The sequence below is a fragment of the Helianthus annuus genome, chromosome 3, assembly GCF_002127325.2.
Source record: "Helianthus annuus cultivar XRQ/B chromosome 3, HanXRQr2.0-SUNRISE, whole genome shotgun sequence".
NCBI classification, from domain to species: domain Eukaryota; kingdom Viridiplantae; phylum Streptophyta; class Magnoliopsida; order Asterales; family Asteraceae; genus Helianthus; species Helianthus annuus.
Window position 1 is genome coordinate 136,692,385 of NC_035435.2, and position 20,937 is coordinate 136,713,321.

General features: G+C 35.6%; 3 protein-coding genes and 1 long non-coding RNA gene across 4 annotated transcripts; 1 reads left to right on the top strand and 3 right to left on the bottom strand.

Annotated features, from left to right (window-relative positions):
• Positions 1–909: 909 nt before the first annotated feature.
• LOC110929712 (grpE protein homolog 2, mitochondrial) lies at positions 910–6,391 on the top strand. The gene is made up of 7 exons (XM_035988492.1): positions 910–930; positions 1,107–1,294; positions 4,733–4,916; positions 5,016–5,200; positions 5,523–5,690; positions 5,814–5,942; positions 6,068–6,391. The coding sequence occupies exons 2-7, from the start codon at positions 1,145–1,147 to the stop codon at positions 6,134–6,136; spliced, it is 885 nt and encodes a 294-aa protein (XP_035844385.1). The 5' UTR covers positions 910–930; positions 1,107–1,144; the 3' UTR covers positions 6,137–6,391.
• A 70-nt stretch (positions 6,392–6,461) lies between these two features.
• On the bottom strand, positions 6,462–9,126 carry LOC110929713 (probable DNA-directed RNA polymerase I subunit RPA43). The gene is made up of 3 exons (XM_022172891.2): positions 8,775–9,126; positions 7,520–7,675; positions 6,462–6,816 (listed from the first exon to the last, which is right to left on the bottom strand). The coding sequence occupies exons 1-3, from the start codon at positions 9,051–9,053 to the stop codon at positions 6,664–6,666; spliced, it is 588 nt and encodes a 195-aa protein (XP_022028583.1). The 5' UTR covers positions 9,054–9,126; the 3' UTR covers positions 6,462–6,663.
• A 948-nt stretch (positions 9,127–10,074) lies between these two features.
• On the bottom strand, positions 10,075–14,303 carry LOC110932074. Its single transcript, XM_022175435.1, has 3 exons — positions 13,878–14,303; positions 13,485–13,677; positions 10,075–13,382 (listed from the first exon to the last, which is right to left on the bottom strand). The coding sequence occupies exons 1-3, from the start codon at positions 14,301–14,303 to the stop codon at positions 10,075–10,077; spliced, it is 3,927 nt and encodes a 1,308-aa protein (XP_022031127.1).
• Positions 14,304–15,829: 1,526 nt separating this feature from the next.
• On the bottom strand, positions 15,830–16,819 carry LOC110928002. Its single transcript, XR_002586062.2, has 3 exons — positions 16,650–16,819; positions 16,107–16,501; positions 15,830–16,033 (listed from the first exon to the last, which is right to left on the bottom strand). It is a non-coding gene; the product is annotated as an uncharacterized LOC110928002 (long non-coding RNA).
• Positions 16,820–20,937: the final 4,118 nt, after the last annotated feature.

Here is a 20,937-nt window from a genome sequence, read left to right on the forward strand (position 1 = left end):
CCAACACAAGACACATAACCAACATTCATTACATTAAGAGACTCTTACATTAAACTAAAAATACACATAAACAAGCACAATCATTAACCAACTAAACAATAAACACATCTTCAAAAACATCACTTCGTTAGCTTTCTTAATTGCCAAATCATATTTCTTTCCATGCTCCTTAACAATGCGGGTATTACCTTCTCACAAGCAGAGCATGAATTTGAAGGTGGAGATGAAGGTGTATCAGCCCACCTTATAAATCCATAATCTTTCTTATGTAAAAACAAATCAATCAGGAAATAGCTATATAAACTTCAATCTTTCTTCTATAATTTTAACTTACACAGCATAAGAAGCGTCGATTTGGGTTAGCTTCCGTCTTTGATACCTTGTACCAAGTAGGTGCACCACAAGAACACAGGAATTGAGAAGCTTCCCCGCCAGCTGATTTCTTGTTGGAGCTTGAAGCTGATTTTTGAGACATCTTCACAATAGTTTAAGACTGGATCAATCGATTAGGGAATTAGGGTTAGGGTTCGTATCATATCAGTGTTCTTATGAATCAGTTTGATCAATTTAGGGGATAAGGGATTATATGTATAAGGTCATTAAGGGTATATTGGACATTTAACAATAGTCAAACAGTCAAACAGACGGCAGCTTGACAGAAGTACTCAGAGTGTTATGAATTTATAAAGTCAGGGGCTCAAAAAACCAAAAATTTAATTTAGAGGCTCAAGTTGATGTTTGGGACATAACACAGGGACGCAAATTGCATTTTTCTCGATTTTTCAAATAATCGCTTAACTTTGCGACATAAATTTTATGTCCGTCACAAAATACAAAATACTGTCCGCCCCCTTTTCTTTCTTCTCGAACACAAAAGAACCCTAATAATTCTTTAAACCCTAAAACTGTTCTAGAAACTTGTCGTAAACATGTTTGGCTTAACTTATTTCTGACTTATTAAAAGTCCTTTTCCCTCAAAATAAGTAAGAATTTCTTACTTCTTGACTTCTTGTCTCACAACAACAGAAAATCCAAACACTAAAATAAGTCCTTTTACCCACCAATAAGTCAAAAGTCAGAAAAATAAGGAACCCCAAACACCCCCAATACTCATCTCTCCGACAAATTGATTGGCATCTGAGAAATGTTAGTCGGCAGGACCACCTCCCGGATTGCAAGGACCGTCGTTACTCGGTACCGAACCTCTTTAATCCTCAATGGCGGACTTAACAATCATCTCCCAATTTCAACCTTTAGAAATCAATTTCACTCGCTTTCTGATTCACAAAACAAGGTAATGAACGACATACTGATTTCTGTTCCTAGGGTTTATGTGTTCATTTGATTAAGCAGTTAGGGTTTTATTAGGGTTTAAGGGGTTGTTGTTGTATGTAAGGAGTTTTTGTAACCAATCTGTATCATGTACAACGGTTTCATGTTAATCTATTCCAGATTTGCTTTATATACTCCCAAGTTATTAGTTTTGATCATATTTTAGTTTTTAGTTTATTATCGGGTGTGAATTTCTGACACGGGCCGAAAACACAACACGAAATTCGCAGGTTTGGGGTTTAGTCTAAACGGGTTTGGGTCAGTAGGTTGAACCCGCAAACCCGTTTAGCTAAACGGGTCAAGTTCGGGTCAACCCAGTCGGGTTGGTGGATTGACTCATTTATGATTTAACCCATTTATATTATTTATAATTTTTTACAATATGTTTTTTGTCATAAATTAAATTGGATGTGTATTTTACCTGCCATTTGTTTACAATTTCTTGTTTTCGCTAGAACCTATTAAATTAAAGTATGTTATTATAACTTAAAAAGAGAAATTGGCATAAGATTTATAATTTATATGTAATTGTATTATATACATTTGTGTTTTTTTAGTAAATTTTATCTTTATAATATTAATTTGAAGAAAAAAAATAAAAATGTTAGGGATGAACGGGTCGGGTCGGGTCGTGTTCAGGTTCATATGTATGGCACTGTTTTCGTGTTTGGGTTCGTCTAAAATTTTCGGGTTCGGATCGGGTTGAACCTACCAACCGGTCCAACCCGTGAACACGACCTGTTTAGCACCCCTATTATTTGTATGTATATTGTCTGATGAGGCTTATTGTCAGCTTAATAGGTCAGCTGTTTAGTAATTGTATGGTGCATTTCACATAGTTGATCTCTAAGTTATAGATTTGGCACTCTTTGATTCACATAGTTTGTAACTGTTACTCTCAGTCTGATCAAAATTGCAACAATCTGTATATATTTTTTTCTAATTTTGCATGAAAATTGCTAGATTTTCTCAACCATAAGTTACCTGTTTGGCCAGTGTATATAAATGTTAATGCTATTACTTTTGTGCCACAGAAATGTTTGATTATAGTCACACGCTTCTATTAGATGAGAATATGATATCGCAGGAGCGACGAGTAGTTACTTCTCTTGATCTTTTGTGGTCTGCTGAAACCATAGTCGTGATGAATAGATTAGTGTCGGTAAATCTTAAGTAACCCTGTGTTTTGACTAATTGATTGGGTAACTAGTCCTGTTCTACCGTGTACGCAATGTTGTGGCTTACTAAAAATTGGTTTTTAGTGTTTTCATATAAGTGCATGCAATCATGTGACTTATTAATAATTGGTTTATAGTTATTCTATAAAGGCTTCTAATTGTAAGAAGTGTAAGAAGGATTTATAGAGTGACAAGTGTCCAATAACCTAAAATTAAACCCACTACATCACCACCCAAAACCTAAACACCCCACCACCACCACCACCCAAAAATAACCCCCCCCCCCCCCAAAAAAAAAAAAAAAAAAAAAAAAACCTAAAAAAAACTAAACACCCACCCCCACCACCACCCAAAAACCTAAACCCCCACCCCCTCGTTTTTTTTTTTTTTTTTTTTTTTGGGGGGGGGGGGGGGATGGGGGAGGGGTGGGGGTTTAGGTTTTTGGTGGTGGTGGATGTTTAAGGTTTTTTTTTTTTTTTGTGCGTAGTGGGTTTTTTTAGGTTATTGGACACTTGTCACTTTATAAATCCTTCTTACACTTCTTACAATTAGGATCCTCTGTATTTGATCCTAATCCATAGTTTTTAACATATTAATATTAAACGGAGTTCCGCGACTATAGTAGCGCTCTTCCTGATGTGTACGTGGTGTATTTATTATTAGGCCATGTGTAGTCATAAAGCCCTTTTGGGGGCGTTATGCGACACGTGTCGTGCCACGTCAGCAAGGGGCTTTATGGGGCGTTATGCAATTTGAGGCCGTAGTCATAAAGCCCCTACCCATCATTACCTATTTAATAATTTTAAGTTTTATTAATTAATATAAAAAAACTCTTCTATTTTTGATTGGCCAACTCAATTAATCAAACAACAATAACGCCGCGAAAATTTTCAAGCCCTCCACCCATTTTTGAAACATAGCGCCGGTGGGGGCGGTGTGGGCGGCGCCATAGCGGCGCTATGGCCCTTGGCCGCGCCCCACTACGCAAGACCTTACTATTATCATTCTAATTTGGACAGGAGAATTTCTATTTTATTACCAGCCTCTATATAGGAATAAAGTTCTTAATTTCTTTTGCATGTTTAACCAAATCTATATATACATAAATCAGAGGCCTTCTCAATGATCTATCATTATTTTTCTCCGAGTCCGTTACATATTCTGTAAATCCAAATTTACAATGAAAACAAAATGTTTAATTATTTTAAATGAACAGTAAATGTTGAGTTCACATCAGTTGTTGAAGAAACCAAATGAGGATGATTCTATTTTTGTTGGATTTAACACTCTCACTTTCATATGATCGCAATTGAGGCAACAAATTCATGCTTACATTTCATTTAGTGCGTGCGGAATATCTGAGCAATCTAGATTCTCATCCATAATATTTCCATGGAGATTGTCAGTCTACCGAATTGTTAAACTTGCTAATTCCGCCTTTTGTTCCAACAATCAAGTTGTTCTAGAACATAGTAGTGTCAGCAATTTGCCTTATCTTCTATATTCTAGTATTAACTAGTCACCATTTTTTGAGTAAATTACAAAAATCGTCCTTTATGTATGTCACTTATTGCAAACTGTGTCCTTTATCTTCAATAATTACAGAAAATGTACTCGATGTTTGCAAACCCTTGCAAGTTATGTCCTTTAGCCCTAACTCAGTTAATTTTTTGTGGTTAAATCTGACCAAATGGACCACACATGATGGTATTTTGGTCATTTTATTCTCATGTGGGGTCCATTTGGTCAGATTTAACCACAAAAATACCGTCATGTGGGGTCCATTTGGTCAGATTTAACCACAAAAATTAACTGAGTTAGGGCTAAAGGACATAACTTGCAAGGGTTTGCAAACATCGAGTACGTTTTCTGTAATTATTGAAGACAAAGGACACAATTTGCAATAAGTGACATACATAAAGGACAATTTTTGTAATTTACTCCCATTTTTTTGCACCAAGTTGAAAATGATATTGACATACTGTTATATTTCTGTTTTGGGCTATATATCATATGGTTGGCTAGCATTTATGCATATTGATTGATTCATACCTTCTGTTGTATACTAAATAAGATCCAGATTCTAGTTCATTTTCATGTTTCATAAAAAATATTACTTTTGTAGAGTAATAATGATAACCTGATTAGGTAGGTTGCTCCATCTGGTCCCACTTTTGGTTCAGCGGGTTGTAGGTTTCTTACCCGTGATCTATTTGTTGCAGGTGATAGCAGGTCAAATATCATCATTGTATAATTCTACTTGCAATCTGTCGGCTTTTCAAAGGTTCGGGTTCTCGTCATCTGCATCTCCAGAATCCAATGAGAAGGAAAGTGAAAATGGAAGAACAACTACAGGCAGCTCAAATGATGAAAAAGAAAGTGCAAATTCTGATGACAAAGGACAAGGTTTTTTTGTTATTAAAGACCCTAATTAATAATATTTTTATATGTCTAATTTTTATTAAAATAAATCATATTTTTAATATTTATTTGAGTGCCGTATAGGTGAGGAAGACTTGACAATGGAGGATCTGATTAAACTTGTAACTGAGAAGGAGGAACTTTTGAAGATAAAACAAGAAGAAATTGAGAAAATGAAAGATAAAGTTCTTCGAACATATGCGGATATGGAAAACATCATGGACAGGACCAAAAGAGAGGCGGAGAACTCAAAGAAATTTGCAATTCAGGTTAAATATTTTGTAGGGATCGGTTTGCTCAGGCTCGATACAAACAGGGCACAAAAAAGTAATTCGACATAGTCCGGTGGTCTAGTAATTAGTATTTAATAGGTATTAAAGTAATAACTTGGAGAAGGATTCTTATTGTTATTTATAGTGATTATTGTTTAGTCTTTTTGGTTGATGACAAAATTGAGTCAATCTCTTGTTTCTCGAATTACAGGCCCCTATTTTCTTTCTTGTTCTTATCAATAGTGTTCGCTATAGTTGTTTTTTTTTTCTTAATATGTTTCATGCACTTATATTGATGTTTATGCATTATATGTTGCAGAACTTTGCAAAGAGTTTGCTGGATGTTGCAGATAACCTGGATAGGGCTTCTTCGGTTGTAAAAGAGAGTTTCGCAAAGATTGATACATCTAAGGACACTGCTGGAGCTGTTCCACTTCTGAAAACACTTCTAGAAGGTGTTGAAATGACTGAAAAACAGCTGGCAGAGGTAACATATCCCTTTAAAACTAGTTGGGTCGGGTTGACTCGTCAATACGCTAATGTTAATAATAAAATGAGCTTTATACTAAAGTAATGTAATTTAAGAGATTGATGAATATGTTGGCTTCAGGTTTTGAAGAAATTTGGCGTGGAGAAGTATGATCCAACAAATGAGGAATTTGATCCAAATAGGCATAATGCAGTTTTTCAAGTACCAGATGATACAAAGCCTCCTGGTACAGTTGCAGTTGTGCTCAAGGTATGCTACTACTACCAGATCAATTTTCTTTCTTTTTTTTTTTTTATAAATATTTTGTTTTTCTTGATGATCTTTCTAGTTGTAATTCGAGACTTGATCAAGTTTTTCGACCTTTGGTTTTGCAGGCGGGATACATGCTGCATGATCGAATCATACGACCTGCCGAAGTTGGTGTGACCATAAAGGCAGATTAAAATAACAACTGGTGTTAGATCCTGATATATCGTCTCTTAACTGAGATTATATTAGATTTTGAACATTTTATCATGTTAGCATGGTGCACTCCTTTGCTGAGGAAAAAAAGCTTTATTAAAACTGAACTTTTTATTGACCTCATTTTTTGTAGAAACTGTAATAATACATGGTTACATTGAGGAATAGGGTATAGAGATCGTCTCAAATCGCCAAATAAGCAGAACCCAAATGGGTTGAAAGCAGGTTATTTTTTTATTACAGGTCAAAGGGTGTTTGATTGATAAGTAAGCGGATTGATATCGACATCTTTATTATAAGGTTTAGTTATGGAAATCTAAAGCTGGTTCTGCATTAACTTCACTTAAACACACACACGGGTTATTGCGCCTAAAACATAGATGAGATACTACTATCTACACCACACTGAAGGTTAATTACATTAGTCAAGGTTATACCACAAGCAGGCCTACTAGTAGATTACTAAATGCCATCTTTTCACAGTCTTGATAACATAATGGTGGTGACCTCAAGACGCAAAGCCCCTCTGTGCGGCTTTCACCCAATCAGCCACCTTGTTGTCACCACCTAAATCAAGGTCTTCATCGTCATCACCACCTGCATCTGAATCCATTGGCTGGTTATTCAAGTCTTTGGATGCTTCTACATTCTTCTGTGATGCCTGTTATATGCATGCTCAACCAGAAAATTGTGAGACAGTTAAGAACACAGATTTCCATATATGCAACAGATGCTTTCCACCTAACAAAACAATGCTCAACAAGAAATTCTTAATTCATGGGTCGGGTCGTCAGGATGACCCATATTACTTTTATCCCAACAAAACTTTGTGATAGAATCTGAAATTCAGATTTGATTGAAACAAGAACAAACAAGATAGATATCCAATTCGAGAAGGATTAGGTCTCCAAATACAAGGTTTAAGAACCATAATTTTTATATAATAAACATCGACCCTGAAACATTACCTATTCTGCCTTATTTAACATGAAAGAAAAGAAAGTAATTAACTGCTAGAAACTGCCCACTACTTGCTCCCAGAACCGTTCCCCCCAAAACCCATTATAATTAAATGGGTCAAATACCCATCTGGAGCTGCCCACAAGACATGGGTCGACCCATGGGTTTGTATCACTTTGTTTTATAAATAATAAGCTTTTTTCAATGAAGGGGTATTCTGGTATAGGAGGTTGTATATTTATTAGTTTTATTTTACTCATTTAACACAATAACATCAGTTGACCCATTTATTAGAAGGGTCGAAGTTGCCAACCTCTAGCGACTAGCTAGCGATCACAACAACAAAGATGCTGCTTAGGAAAAAAAAAAGTTGATAAAAAGTAATCTTATTTTTGCTTCATCACCTGAGGTTTTTCTGCAAGAGAATAATCAAAGCTCTTTTTTTCATTATCATCACTTTCTAAAGTATCTTGATCAGGAGATTTCTTTGGCTTGCTTGCTTCTTTAACATCAACATCACCCTTCTCAGCTTCCTTTCGCTTACCGTCTAGCACGACAATCTGCACAAGCATTTACAAAACTTAATATAACATATTATACAAATGTTGATCATCATTTCCAGGGCTAGGTAAACAGTAACAATAAATGAATAATTTAATAACTGCAGCCTAATTTCAAAGCAATTTCCACTACCAACCCCACTAAAAAAACAGAAATGACAGAATGTTAACTTGTCACCATCAGCTTTATGTTGGAATCATATTCCAACTGAAAACCACAACCCTTTTTACATAAAGAAAACCTAATATACATCATTCTGCACTTTCCACTTTCTAGTATTCTTGTGGTATGTTGTAATACCAAAATAATCCACACATTTAAGCAGGGTTTACTCTCCATTAGTGGACAAAACAGGGCAGAATATCCCCAAATCCACCAAAGTATATCACCTTGTCCTATAGTCACAAAAGCAACTAATACAAAAAAGTAACAATTAATTATAAACATCAAATATAACCATTAATTTTAAGGAATTTAATCACATACATGCGGTACATGGACTTGATATAGTCATATACCAAATCAAGACCATCAACTATCTTCAACTAGACATAATTTTGGTTATGATTCTCTACAAAATTCAACCTAAAATATAAAATTAAGATTTAATGATGCATATTTAATATCAAAATCTGTTTATAATTCTCTACAATACTCAACCTAAAATATCATAATCCGGTTATCTTCTCTACTTAGTTTTGCTATCCAGAAAGTGCTTGTTGCCCGTTTGCCTTCCGTTTCGATGTATTGAATAATTTATTTACCAAATATAAACCAATAATATTAATTACGTCATTAGAAATTTACAACATGAGCTGCGCCGCAATCCCTTTTTGAATAGCAAAACCGATCCCGAAGCCATAGCAAAATTAACTAGTGATATTACATATTTAATAGCAAAATTATCAGTACACAATCTCACTTAACATTAATTTGTATATACTAATGATGCATCTGTATATCTATAACATCAAAACAAGCTCATCAATTCGAGTAATAACCTATCAATTAACACAAAATTAAAGCGTTCCAACTCATACGACACAAATAAATCAAACATAACTTAAAACCCTAAACTGAGACCAAAATTCAATATACCGGTGCATAACGTATCTTCCGCTTCGGCCTCTCTTCCGCAACAGACTCCGAGTCACGACCGGACGGAACCGGAGTCCAGCGGCGAATACGAATAGCAGAAACGTTGCTGTTGTTGGAGCCATTAGAGTTAGAACTGTTGTTATGGTTGTATGTGATAGAAGAAGATGAAGATGAGACATTGACCCACTGCTTCTGCCATCTTCTGACCGGTCCGGTGAAGACCGGTGCCGAGCCGTAGCGGGAAGATGGACGGCCAGTACGCGAACCGATTCCTTCCATAGAGAGTGAGAGTAGAAATTGATTGTGTACGCACAGAGTACAACTGTCGTTGAGTATATGGTATTTGGAGGAGTATGTCTGTGGTTGAAACGACGTCGTCAGACGTGGGTTTAGCTGGGGGTTGGGACTGCCACGTGTGGGTAATGGAGGGAATTGTATGGATTTGGACCCTGTACTTGTTTAACATATGCAGTTTCGTACCTATTGTTTTTTAGTGATATTTATTTTCACTTGTCTCTTTCATGTAACTCATCTGCATTTCAATATTTTCATAACTGGACCAGAATCCGACGTCTCACCGGTTTACTGGTTGCATCGGTTAGATCAGTCGAACCGTGTTTAAAAACCGGTAGCTTAATAAATACCATATGAATATATTTGAAGAATACAAACTCTAAATCGTTTATGGAATTTCAAATATAATAAATTAACATTTGGTGAAAACATACTAAAACAAAAATGATTTAACAAGTTAATGTACGATTATAATGGTTTTAAAATTATTAAAAAACATGTAGTTAAAAATCTTTATATATTTACTAGTCACGTACCCGCGCGATGCGGCGGGAGTGGCAATTTACAATAGTATAATTGTTTACCGTTAGTTTATCCGTCGTCTCGTGATATATTGTATAGTACTTAAGTTAGTTTTCTTATTCGTGATATGATGGCACTGGTTTTTCTGTTAGTTTATCGATTCTTTGGTGATCTTCTACAAGAAGAGTACAAAACAAGGAAGTAGATGTAATTAAAAACAAGAAGAGTTCAAAATAGTCAAGTAGCTGGACAAAACAATAAAAACAAAATGTGGGGAGTCTCTTGTATCTCTTCCTGTTTTACCAATACATCCGTTCGCTTATGACTTTCTTGCATCTTCTCCTCTACTGTACCAGATTTCAACACATAAAAAAAATGTTAGACACTTACAGTGATTTAAAATAGTAATTAAAATGTAATTTCTGGAAGCAAATAAGGCACAACATCTACTAACTTACCTTCTTTTTGATAAGGATGCGATTAATTAATCACGCAACACTTCCTGGTAGACAACATTTGATGTGTAAACTCCGCGTTGTTTGAATTCTTTGGCGAGATGTACCAACACCTTCGTACTTTGTCTTGAAATCCCTCTTGATAACGCGACATAAAGTTGTCCATGTGAAAATACAGAATCCGGTAGATAAATATCAACGTTCGGAATTGTTTGACCTTGAGCTTTATTAATCGTCATGGAAAAGCTAAGTCGAATTGGAAATTGTTTTCTTTTCAGCTTGAATGGGAACATGTCATCTTCAGAAAGGGTTAGAGGGATTCTTGGCAAAAAAACTCTTTTTCCGGCATGTTGACCAACTGCAATTTCCGCATCAATAACATTTCGCATGAAACCCTTACATATCAACCGCGTGCCATTACACAGGCCATGTGATGGATCGATATTACGTAACAATATTATTGGGCATCCAATTTTTAAATGAAGCTTATGAGGCGGCAATCCACTAACATTTAGCGAATTTAAGAACTCGACCGGATAGAAGTTGCGCTGATCGTCTTCAGCTTCATCAAAACTGTAATAAACTTTTTCCTCCCCTTGAAAAATTTCAATCATTTGATTATTAATCTCGTCAACACTATCATTTTTAGTGGACAATATTGCTCTAGAGATTATATAATCTGAAGAATATACATTATCTTCAATTGATGGAAAGATGGCATGGATCAATTCTTTTATAGCGTTTTCTTTGTTGTTGCACTGAATTGTCATGTCATCGGGTATGCGGATATAGTTTCCTTCGATTGGTTCTTCAGTTCCATCGCCGACTCTTAAAAGAAATTTAGAAAACCATGGATCTTTCAGCGCTCTCATATTTATGGTCAACCGCATCTTCTTAGTCAAAGACCAAAGAGGTGACATTCGTACGCTGGAGTCTACAATCTGTGCTCGAGTGCCACGTTTGATAACCGGCAACACCTGTCTGAAGTCACCTCCCATAACCATTATCTTTCCACCAAATGGGAGACTAACACCTATAATGTCTTGGAATGTACGATCGACTGCCTCTATCGCTTGTCGTTTAGCCATCGACGCTTCATCCCATATGATTATTTTGGCAGAGCGAATCAGTTTAGCGGCCCCACTCTGTTTTTTAATATTGCACATTGAATTATTTTCAAGATTAAGAGGAATCTTGAATCTCGAGTGAGCCGTTCTACCTCCTGGCATATTATTAGCCGCTGCACCTGATGAAGCTGTTGCGAGAGCAATAAGACCACGTGACCGAATTTCAGCAAGCAAGGCAATGTACAAAAATGTTTTTCCAGTTCCACCTGGACCATCAATAAAGAACACGCCTGGAAGATCATTATCAACATGCATCATGATCTCATCAAACACATTTTTTTGGTCCGGATTAAGTGAATGTTTGGCACTCAAGTGTTCAGGTTCCAAAACAATCCCATACTCTTCTTGTAACTCACGATAACCTGCATCTTGTAAGTTAACATCGTCAGTTATCTTAGGAAGGTCGAATTCATTGAAATTTTTACCCATGGATTGTACCAAGACACTTATTTCGGTAAGAACCATATTTTGAACTCGTTCTATACTTTGACAGTGTAACCGATGATCTTCAGATAGTGAATCAAAGTGGTCATTCCATAACTTTCGAACATCTCCAGGTTGGCAAAAAATCATTATGGTCGCAAATAACCTTCTAAGAGCATTGGGAAACTGAAACGTAGAGGCTTCTTCGAGACATTGTGATAGATATTCATCGTCTTCTATTAAGCCTAACTCAAGAGCTGCTTTCCGAAATGTCGCACACCGTTGACCATTAACTGTGCAAAGATGTTCGAAAGAAGTAGGCCCTCTGACATTTGACAAAAGTAGGCGTAAGTAGTACCTTTCTCCTTCGGCTGGATTAGCGGAAACGATACGACCTCTTTGTTTTTTACCGAAACGACGACTCCAACGGCGTGTGCTTCCATTCCAAGTATAGTGTTTTGGAAAATCTTTATACAAATGTACCCTTGCTGTTTCATCGTTTCTATTCTGATCAAAAAATGCTGTTAGCATGGTTCTCTTATCCCTTTCCCTATCAACAATATTAGGCATCAAGTCATCATCTCTAAATCTAACCATCTGATTATTTGGGAGATGAAGTTGTAAGGCTAGAACAGCAGGAAAGATTTGAGAAAGAGAGAAGGAAAAAAATCGCCACATAGCCTCTGGGGGCGATATGTAGCGTGCATCTTGAAATCTTTTTATCTCATTAATAACAACCCCTGGCTCACTTTGATCGACTTGAATAACCTGTTTGTCATGTCCTTTATAAACATACTTGAAAAGATATTTCACAGATTTTATACTTGAGCAAACTTCAACATTCATGTGGCAGTTAAACATCATCAAAAGCCTTGGGTTATATGGGACCACCCATCTATTATCAAGTGTTTGTCCTCGTAGGTCCACTTCTATCCCGGTGTCTCTCCTTCGATACAACGGATACGAATCTTCTCCTTGTGTCGTCTGTTCGTTAAATTGTCTAGGATAGTGAAAACGACAAATTTTAGGATCACCCTGCATACAAGGACTGCTTGATCGTAAATTGCCGCAAGGACCGTGAATCATGTGCTTGACAACCATCTCATGCAATCTGGGATGTGTTAGTTTGTTAGGAATTTCAGCACACACAACCTTATCATAATGGTCCGCGTTATTGATCTTGTGTTGCGGGTACATGATTAGGAGAAAATGTGCGTGCGGCAAACCCCGCTTTTGAAATTCAATGACATAGACGTATGACTTAACTTCCCCGAGGACATGTTTCTTGAAGAGTTGATCCTTAAGATCTTCTAATTTAGCCCGGAACACTCTTGAAACAAGGTCTGGACGATCTGTAGCAGTTTGACCAACATGTAAGTTATCACATATCTCAGGCCACTTAGGATTACATGTCATTGTAAGGAATACATCAGGCTTGCCGTCGTCTTGAACTAACGTCATCGCATCTAGAAACCGACGTCGCATGTCGCGAGGCCCCCCGATGAAAGATGCAGGCAACACAATTCTTTTCCCGACTCTGTTTGCATGAACCTCGCCAGTATTGACGCAATCCACAATACCTTGGTACAATTCGGCTCGAATTTTTTCCTGGTTTCTCTCACAAAATTCTAAGCGTGACGTCTCAATTTTGATGTAAACATCAACCACAAACTGCTGTAGCAGCCTACCACCGAACAAAAGCACATTATCGGTAGATCGAATCTGGAACTTGTAACAGTAGTAATCTCGCATAGCCACGGTTGTTCTACCACTTCGTGTGTTAGCCTCTGAACGATGAAGATGTATTAAAAACAAACAGTTAATAAAAATAAAACGCATTACGCTATTTTTATGATCTTCACTTAAAAAGGATAACAAATTGTTGGTACCTTCCATTTCTCCTTCGATGTTGTCATTGTTGCGAACCTCATTGATTGATACTCCTTGACGTGGTATAACCACTAATCTCTTTCCATCGACGTCATGCCAAATAAACTCCACCTTAACAAAGATTATATTATACCATGCTCTATCATTTGTCAATGATGAAAATTCTTCAACGGAAAAATGATCAGACATATCCTATTAAGTGTTCAATATTAGTTAACTAAAAAAATAAAAACTCCAGAAATAAAATTTAAACTAAAACATGATTAAAATTAAACAGCAACAAATTTAAATTTAAACTAATACATAATTAAAAGTTACATAATTAAGATTCAAACTAATTCGAGAAAAAAAAAACTACAGTCATCATAAAAGTTGTTCTAAGGTTCCCAAACCATTTTTTCATCCAATGGTGGTTCGTAAACCGCCCCAGGGTCAGTTTCGTACCCTTCAGCCCAGGTCGGTAGTTCTTGTGTTTGACTGTAGTTTTCCACATAAGGGGGGTTTGAAGGTGGAGGATGCATAGGAAGTATAGGAGTGTTTGGCACCGGACGATGGCACCCCTCAATTTGTAGTCCACCAAATTGTAGTTGAGCGAAGGTATAGTCATACGCCCAATTCAACTCTTCATCCGTCCAACCAAATGGATCATCATATTCAGGGTTTGACAATGGAGGTGGGGTTGAAACCGAAGGTGGGGTTAAAACCGGAGGTGGGGTTGACACCGGAGGTGGGTTTGAAGTTAGAGGGTTTGAATCAGGAAGGTTTAAATAGTTTGTTGATCCTAGTGATTCAACGGGAATTGGATAACCACCGCCCATACCTCTCAATTGATATGTGTTTGGAGTGATTTGTAAACTGAAAAATACACATAATTACTATAACAATCAGCTTTGTGAATACAGTATTGTTTTGAATACAGTATTGTTTTGAACACAGTATTGTTTTGAATACAGTATTGTTTTGAATATACAGTATTGTTTTGAATACAGCTTTGTGAATACAGTATTGTTTTGTGAATACGGCGTTTTATTTTGTTTTGAATACAGTATTGTTTTAAAAAAAATTCCTGTAATGATGAAGGAAAAGATCAAAATATAACAGAACAAAGTAAATGAATGAAAAGATCATAATTATCACAAAACCATGACACATATCAGTCCCAAAAATGAAGGAAAAGATCAAAATATAACAGAACAAAGTAAAATCAAAACTACAAAAACAATTTACTATAATTTACACACATACATAATAACTATAACAATCAGCTTTGTGAATACAATATTGTTTTAAATACAGTATTGTTTTGAATACAGTATTGTTTTGAATACAGCTTTGTGAATACAGTATTGTTTTGTGAATACGGCGTTTTATTTTGCTTTGAATACAGTACTGTTTTAAAAAAAAATTCCTGCAATGATGAAGGAAAAGATCAAAATATAACAGAACTAAGTAAATGAACCTAAATATCATAATTATCAAAAAACCATGACACATATCAGTCCCAAAAATGAAGGAAAAGAACTAAGTACATAACAATTTATCTTTTCACTATTCCATAACAAAACTAAGTACACATATCACAAAACCATGACACATAACAGAACTAAGTAAATGAAAAAATATATCAAAACATCCCACAGAACAAACTAAAATAAAAAGTACATAACAATTTATCTTTTCACTATTCCATATCTAAAATTGACCTAACTATCATAATTTTCATTGAACTACAACACTTATCATCCCCAAAAATGACCTAAATATAATAAGTATCACAAAACCATGACACATATCAGTCCCAAAAATGAAGGAAAAGATCAAAATATAAGAGAACAAAGTAAAATCAAAACTACAAAAACAATTTATCCTTTCACTATCCCGAAAAATGAAAAAGTATATCAAAACATCCCACAGAACAAACTAAAATAAAAAGTACATAACAATCTATCTTTTCACTATTCCATATCTAAAATTGACCTAACTATCATAATTTTCTTTGAACTACAACACTTATCATCCCCAAAAATGACCTAAATATAATAAGTATCACAAAACCATGACACATATCAGTCCCAACAATGAAGGAAAAGATCAAAATATAACAGAACAAAGTAAAATAAAAACCACAAAAACAATTTATCCGTTCACTATCCCGAAAAATGAAAAAGTATATCAAAACATCCCACAGAACAAACTAAAATAAAAAGTACATAACAATCTATCTTTTCACTATTCCATATCTAAAATTGACCTAACTATCATAATTTTCTTTGAACTACAACACTTATCATCCCCAAAAATGACCTAAATATAATAAGTATCACAAAACCATGACACATATCAGTCCCAACAATGAAGGAAAAGATCAAAATATAACAGAACAAAGTAAAATAAAAACCACAAAAACAATTTATCCGTTCACTATGTCATATTTGAAAGAACTTACAACAATGCAAGAGGGAGATGTGAAAAGCCGACAAAAATTTTAAAACCTTGATGTGAGAGCCGAGAAACAACGCAAGATCCGAATGCAAAGAGTTGATATATTCTGAAATCGAAGCAAATAGAAGTTGTTAAGTTGATGTGTTGAAAGTAGGATTATTCAACTGAGATAAACTTACAATTTCAGTTGAGTGTAGTTGAGAGTTTGTAAAGTGTGAGTAGAGTGTAGATATCTCTGGATTATTTATAGAGACTGAAGGAAGCAGTGCTGTCTTTCAAACAGTGTATGGAAGAGTGTTGATATATTATAGAGACTGCAGCAAGCAAGCTGTCTTTCACACAAAAGTAAAGTGTTGCTTTTTCCTGTAGATTGTACTTCCCTGCTTTTGGCATCCCTTTTTGTCAGATGTGTGAGCATTGAGAGAGAAAGCAGATGGTGATCCGTGTGAAGTCAAATGGACGGTCCCGATCTTGATCCCTTTTTGTCTGTAGCATAAGTCAAATGGGTTGAGAGAAAGCAGATGGTGATCCGTGTGAAGTCAAATGGACGGTCCCGATCTTGATCCCTTTTTGTCTGTAGCATAAGTCAAAATGGGTTAAGATCAGTTAAAAAACAAAAAGCATAAAAATAACAAAACACATCAAAAAACAGAGAATATAGTGAAGTTTATATTCTAGTAGCATAGCATGTTAAAAATTAATATTCAAGGCTTAGAAATTACCAAAAAAGAGCGAAAAACCGACTGAATTCGAATCTCAGCCCATTCTTGACACTAATGCTCCGTTAGTTCTCGCAAAGTCAACCATCATAAAAAGAAATCAAGTATTAGTAAAGATTTGATATTAGTTATAACCAGTACACTATTAACTTAAAATAAATTTAATATAAATCACATTTTGTCAAGTTGCAAATATAAAAACCTTTATTATAAACAAAAAAGAAAAGAAAATTGATGAATGATGATAAACTTTACTTTACCTCTGATCAAAAAACAGAGAATATAGTCAAGTTTATATTCTCTCAGTAGCATAGCATGTTAAAAATTAATATTCAAGGCTTAGAAATTACCAAAAAAGAGCGAAAAACCGACTGAATTCGAATCTCAGCCCATTCTTGACACTAATGCTCCGTTAGTTCTCGCAAAGTCAACCATCATAAAAAGAAATCAAGTATTAGTAAAGATTTGATATTAGTTATAACCAGTACCCTATTAACTTAAAATAAATTTAATATAAATCACATTTTGTCAAGTTGCAAATATAAAAACCTTTATTATAAACAAAAAAGAAAAGAAAATTGATGAATGATGATAAACTTTACTTTACCTCTGCTTGAGTGAGCATGAGACCACTAAGTGAGGGAACATTCTGCATATGAAGCCCCCATCGATTCGAATGAAGCAGCGTTCAGCGTCGCCAAAGCCAATTCCGAGACTCTCCAAGCAGATACACTTTCTCCGGCAGCCAGAAGATCGGAGTGAGCTTGTTCTGTAATAATAGTGATCGTGACAGTCGTTAACCAAAGGTATAACTAATTAAATTCAGATCCTAAAAAAAGGTTTCCTTGCGAGTTGCGAGTGACATACCTGAGTCGATTCATCAGAAAACACATGCGAAAATCCTTCGTAAACCTCAGATTTCGTCCTTCGAACATCCGTCAACCGCTTCACCTGAAAAGTAAGAATCACAAAAGAACATGGTAAGATATATAACACTCATTGCAACTTATCAGAACATCAAACGGATCCCTTGTTCAAATCTGTGGATCCCTTGCCAGATAAAGCTGGTGATACATCTCATGAAACCCTAGATCTGCTCATCGAACATCCCACATAACAAACCAAAATCAAAAATACATAACAATCTATCTTTTCACAATTCCATATCTAAATGACCTAAATATCATAATTATCACACAACCATGACACTTATCAGTCCCAAAAATGAAAGAAAAGATCAAAATATAACAGAACACAGTAAAATCAAAACTACAAAAACAATTTATCCTTTCACTATGTCATATCTGAAATTAATCTAACTATCATCACCAAAAATACAAATTCAAATATCACAAGACTTTCAACCTAATTTGAAATAACCGCATCTACTAACAAATCTACATCAAGATTAAAGATAAGAATCACAAAAGAACATGGTAAGATATATAACACTCATTGCAACTTATCAGAACATCAAACGGATCCCTTGTTCAAATCTGTGGATCCCTTGCCAGATAAAGCTGGTGATACATCTCATGAAACCCTAGATCTGCTCATCGAACATCCCACAGAACAAACCAAAATCAAAAATACATAACAATCTATCTTTTCACAATTCCATATCTAAATGACCTAAATATCATAATTATCACACAACCATGACACTTATCAGTCCCAAAAATGAAGGAAAAGATCAAAATATAACAGAACACAGTACAATCAAAACTACAAAAACAATTTATCCTTTCACTATGTCATATCTGAAATTAATCTAACTATCATCACCAAAAATACAAATTCAAATATCACAAGACTTTCAACCTAATTTGAAATAACCGCATCTACTAACAAATCTACATCAAGATTAAAGATAAGAATCACAAAAGAACATGGTAAGATATATAACACTCATTGCAACTTATCAGAACATCAAACGGATCCCTTGTTCAAATCTGTGGATCCCTTGCCAGATAAAGCTGGTGATACATCTCATGAAACCCTAGATCTGCTCATCGAACATCCCACAGAACAAACCAAAATCAAAAATACATAACAATCTATCTTTTCACAATTCCATATCTAAATGACCTAAATATCATAATTATCACACAACCATGACACTTATCAGTCCCAAAAATGAAGGAAAAGATCAAAATATAACAGAACACAGTAAAATCAAAACTACAAAAACAATTTATCCTTTCACTATGTCATATCTGAAATTAATCTAACTATCATCACCAAAAATACAAATTCAAATATCACAAGACTTTCAACCTAATTTGAAATAACCGCATCTACTAACAAATCTACATCAAGATTAAAGATAAATCAACATTTAGAACCTAACCTGAGTCGATTCATCACAAAAAACATGCTAAACTCCTTCGTAAACCTCAGATTTCGTCCTTCGAACATCCGTCAACCGCTTCACCTGAAAAGTAATAATCACAAAAGAACATGGTAAGATATCTACTAACAAATCTACATCAAGATTAAAGATAAATCAACATTTAGAACCTAACCTGAGTCGATTCATCACAAAACACATGAAAAAATCCTTCGTAAACCTCAGATTTCGTCCTTCGAACATCCGTCAACCGCTTCACCTGAAAAGTAACAATCACAGAAGAACATGGTAAGATATCTACTAACAAATCTACATCAAGATTAAAGATAAAGCAACTTATCAGAACATCAAACGGATCCCTTGTTCAAATCTGTGGATCCCTTGCCAGATAAAACGGATCCCTTGTTCAAATCTGTGGATCCCTTGCCAGAACATCTCATGAAACCCTTGATCTGCTCATCAAACGGATCTGGTGATAGATTCAAACGGATCTGGTGATAGATCTCATGAAACCCTAGATCGCCGAGAAGAGAGAAAAGAGAGAGAGAAGAGAGAGAAGAAGATCTGATGTTGTTTTGTGAGATGTGTGAGCATTGAGAGAGAAAGCATATGGTGATCCGTGTGAAGTCAAATGGACGGTCCCGATGTTGATCCGTGTGAGAAAGTAGTATAGATGGACGGCCGATGTATACCCTTGTAAAGGGTAAAAGGGTTTGTGTTTTCTTGTGCCTTAACAGTTGTACATTGTGCATTCAGTGTTTTTTCAACACCTTGTTCAATTACCATCTTGTCCTTCTAATATCCTTATTAAAGTAGTATAGATAATTTATTAGAACATGGATTCCAGCAAAGCAAAGTGAAGCCTTGAAAACATAAATCTGCAAAATTTACTATTCCTTTCCCTTTTAAAGTGGAGGGTATCATTCAATCACCTTAGGATATTTGAGTTACTGTCTAACTAATAATATCATGACATGTCAAGTCCCCATTCAACTCCTCATTTTGCATTCAATCACTAGCAGTGATTCAAACACCTGGAGAGTGGTAAAAAAATTATGATTGGTTGAAAGGGGTTGGGTAATTCGGTATGGTATAACAACCGAAAGTGAAAACAAAAAAATAAAGTTGTGATATGCTTAAAAGTTAAAAGAATATCGCCACGTATTTTACATCGAACGAAAATCATAAAAATAAACACCGGTAACAATTCCGATAATATCGATACTAATGTTGTTTTGTTGGAATCTGGACCAATCACACTTACTTTGTAGACCAATTATCACTTGTCAAAATAGTAACCTATTTTTCCTCTACCCCTTTTAGCCTAACGCATGTAACTACATGACCGAGTCCGGACTTCTGCTAGAGGCCGAACGGATATGTACTCATGTTGAGTCTGGACACTCAAGGCACCTATACCAATACCAAGAAGGTCCGTCCCCCCTCACAATAAAAGGACGCACATCATAAAGAGCGTCCTACCGGATGACGTCATCTAAAGCTAGCTAATATAAATACCCTCTCAAAGTACACCTCAACTACGATTTTCTGAACCCTCGTCCCTATTCTATCTCAAAAAAAAATACTCATCCTCATGCCGGAGGGTGGTCGTAGAGTGGCCCTCCCACCTCTGCGGCGAGTCTAACGGTCTGTTACTTGTGTAGGTTTCACTTTTCAGACTTTCAAGATCTGATCGTGGTTGAACCAGTGTTCGGTCCACTTTTTGGATATTCACCGCCCATCTCAACCCAAATCAGGAATAAAAAATTGTTCATTTCAGCTTGTTTCTCTTTCTCTGGGTCTAGATTGCCGGACCTAATTGTATCTGTCATAAAATCATGACATATGAGCAAACAATGTAAGACTGAATTTTACCACAAAAGATAAAAAATGATGTTTAGATCTCTGGATTTGAACCTGACCCAAATCAGACCAAACCAT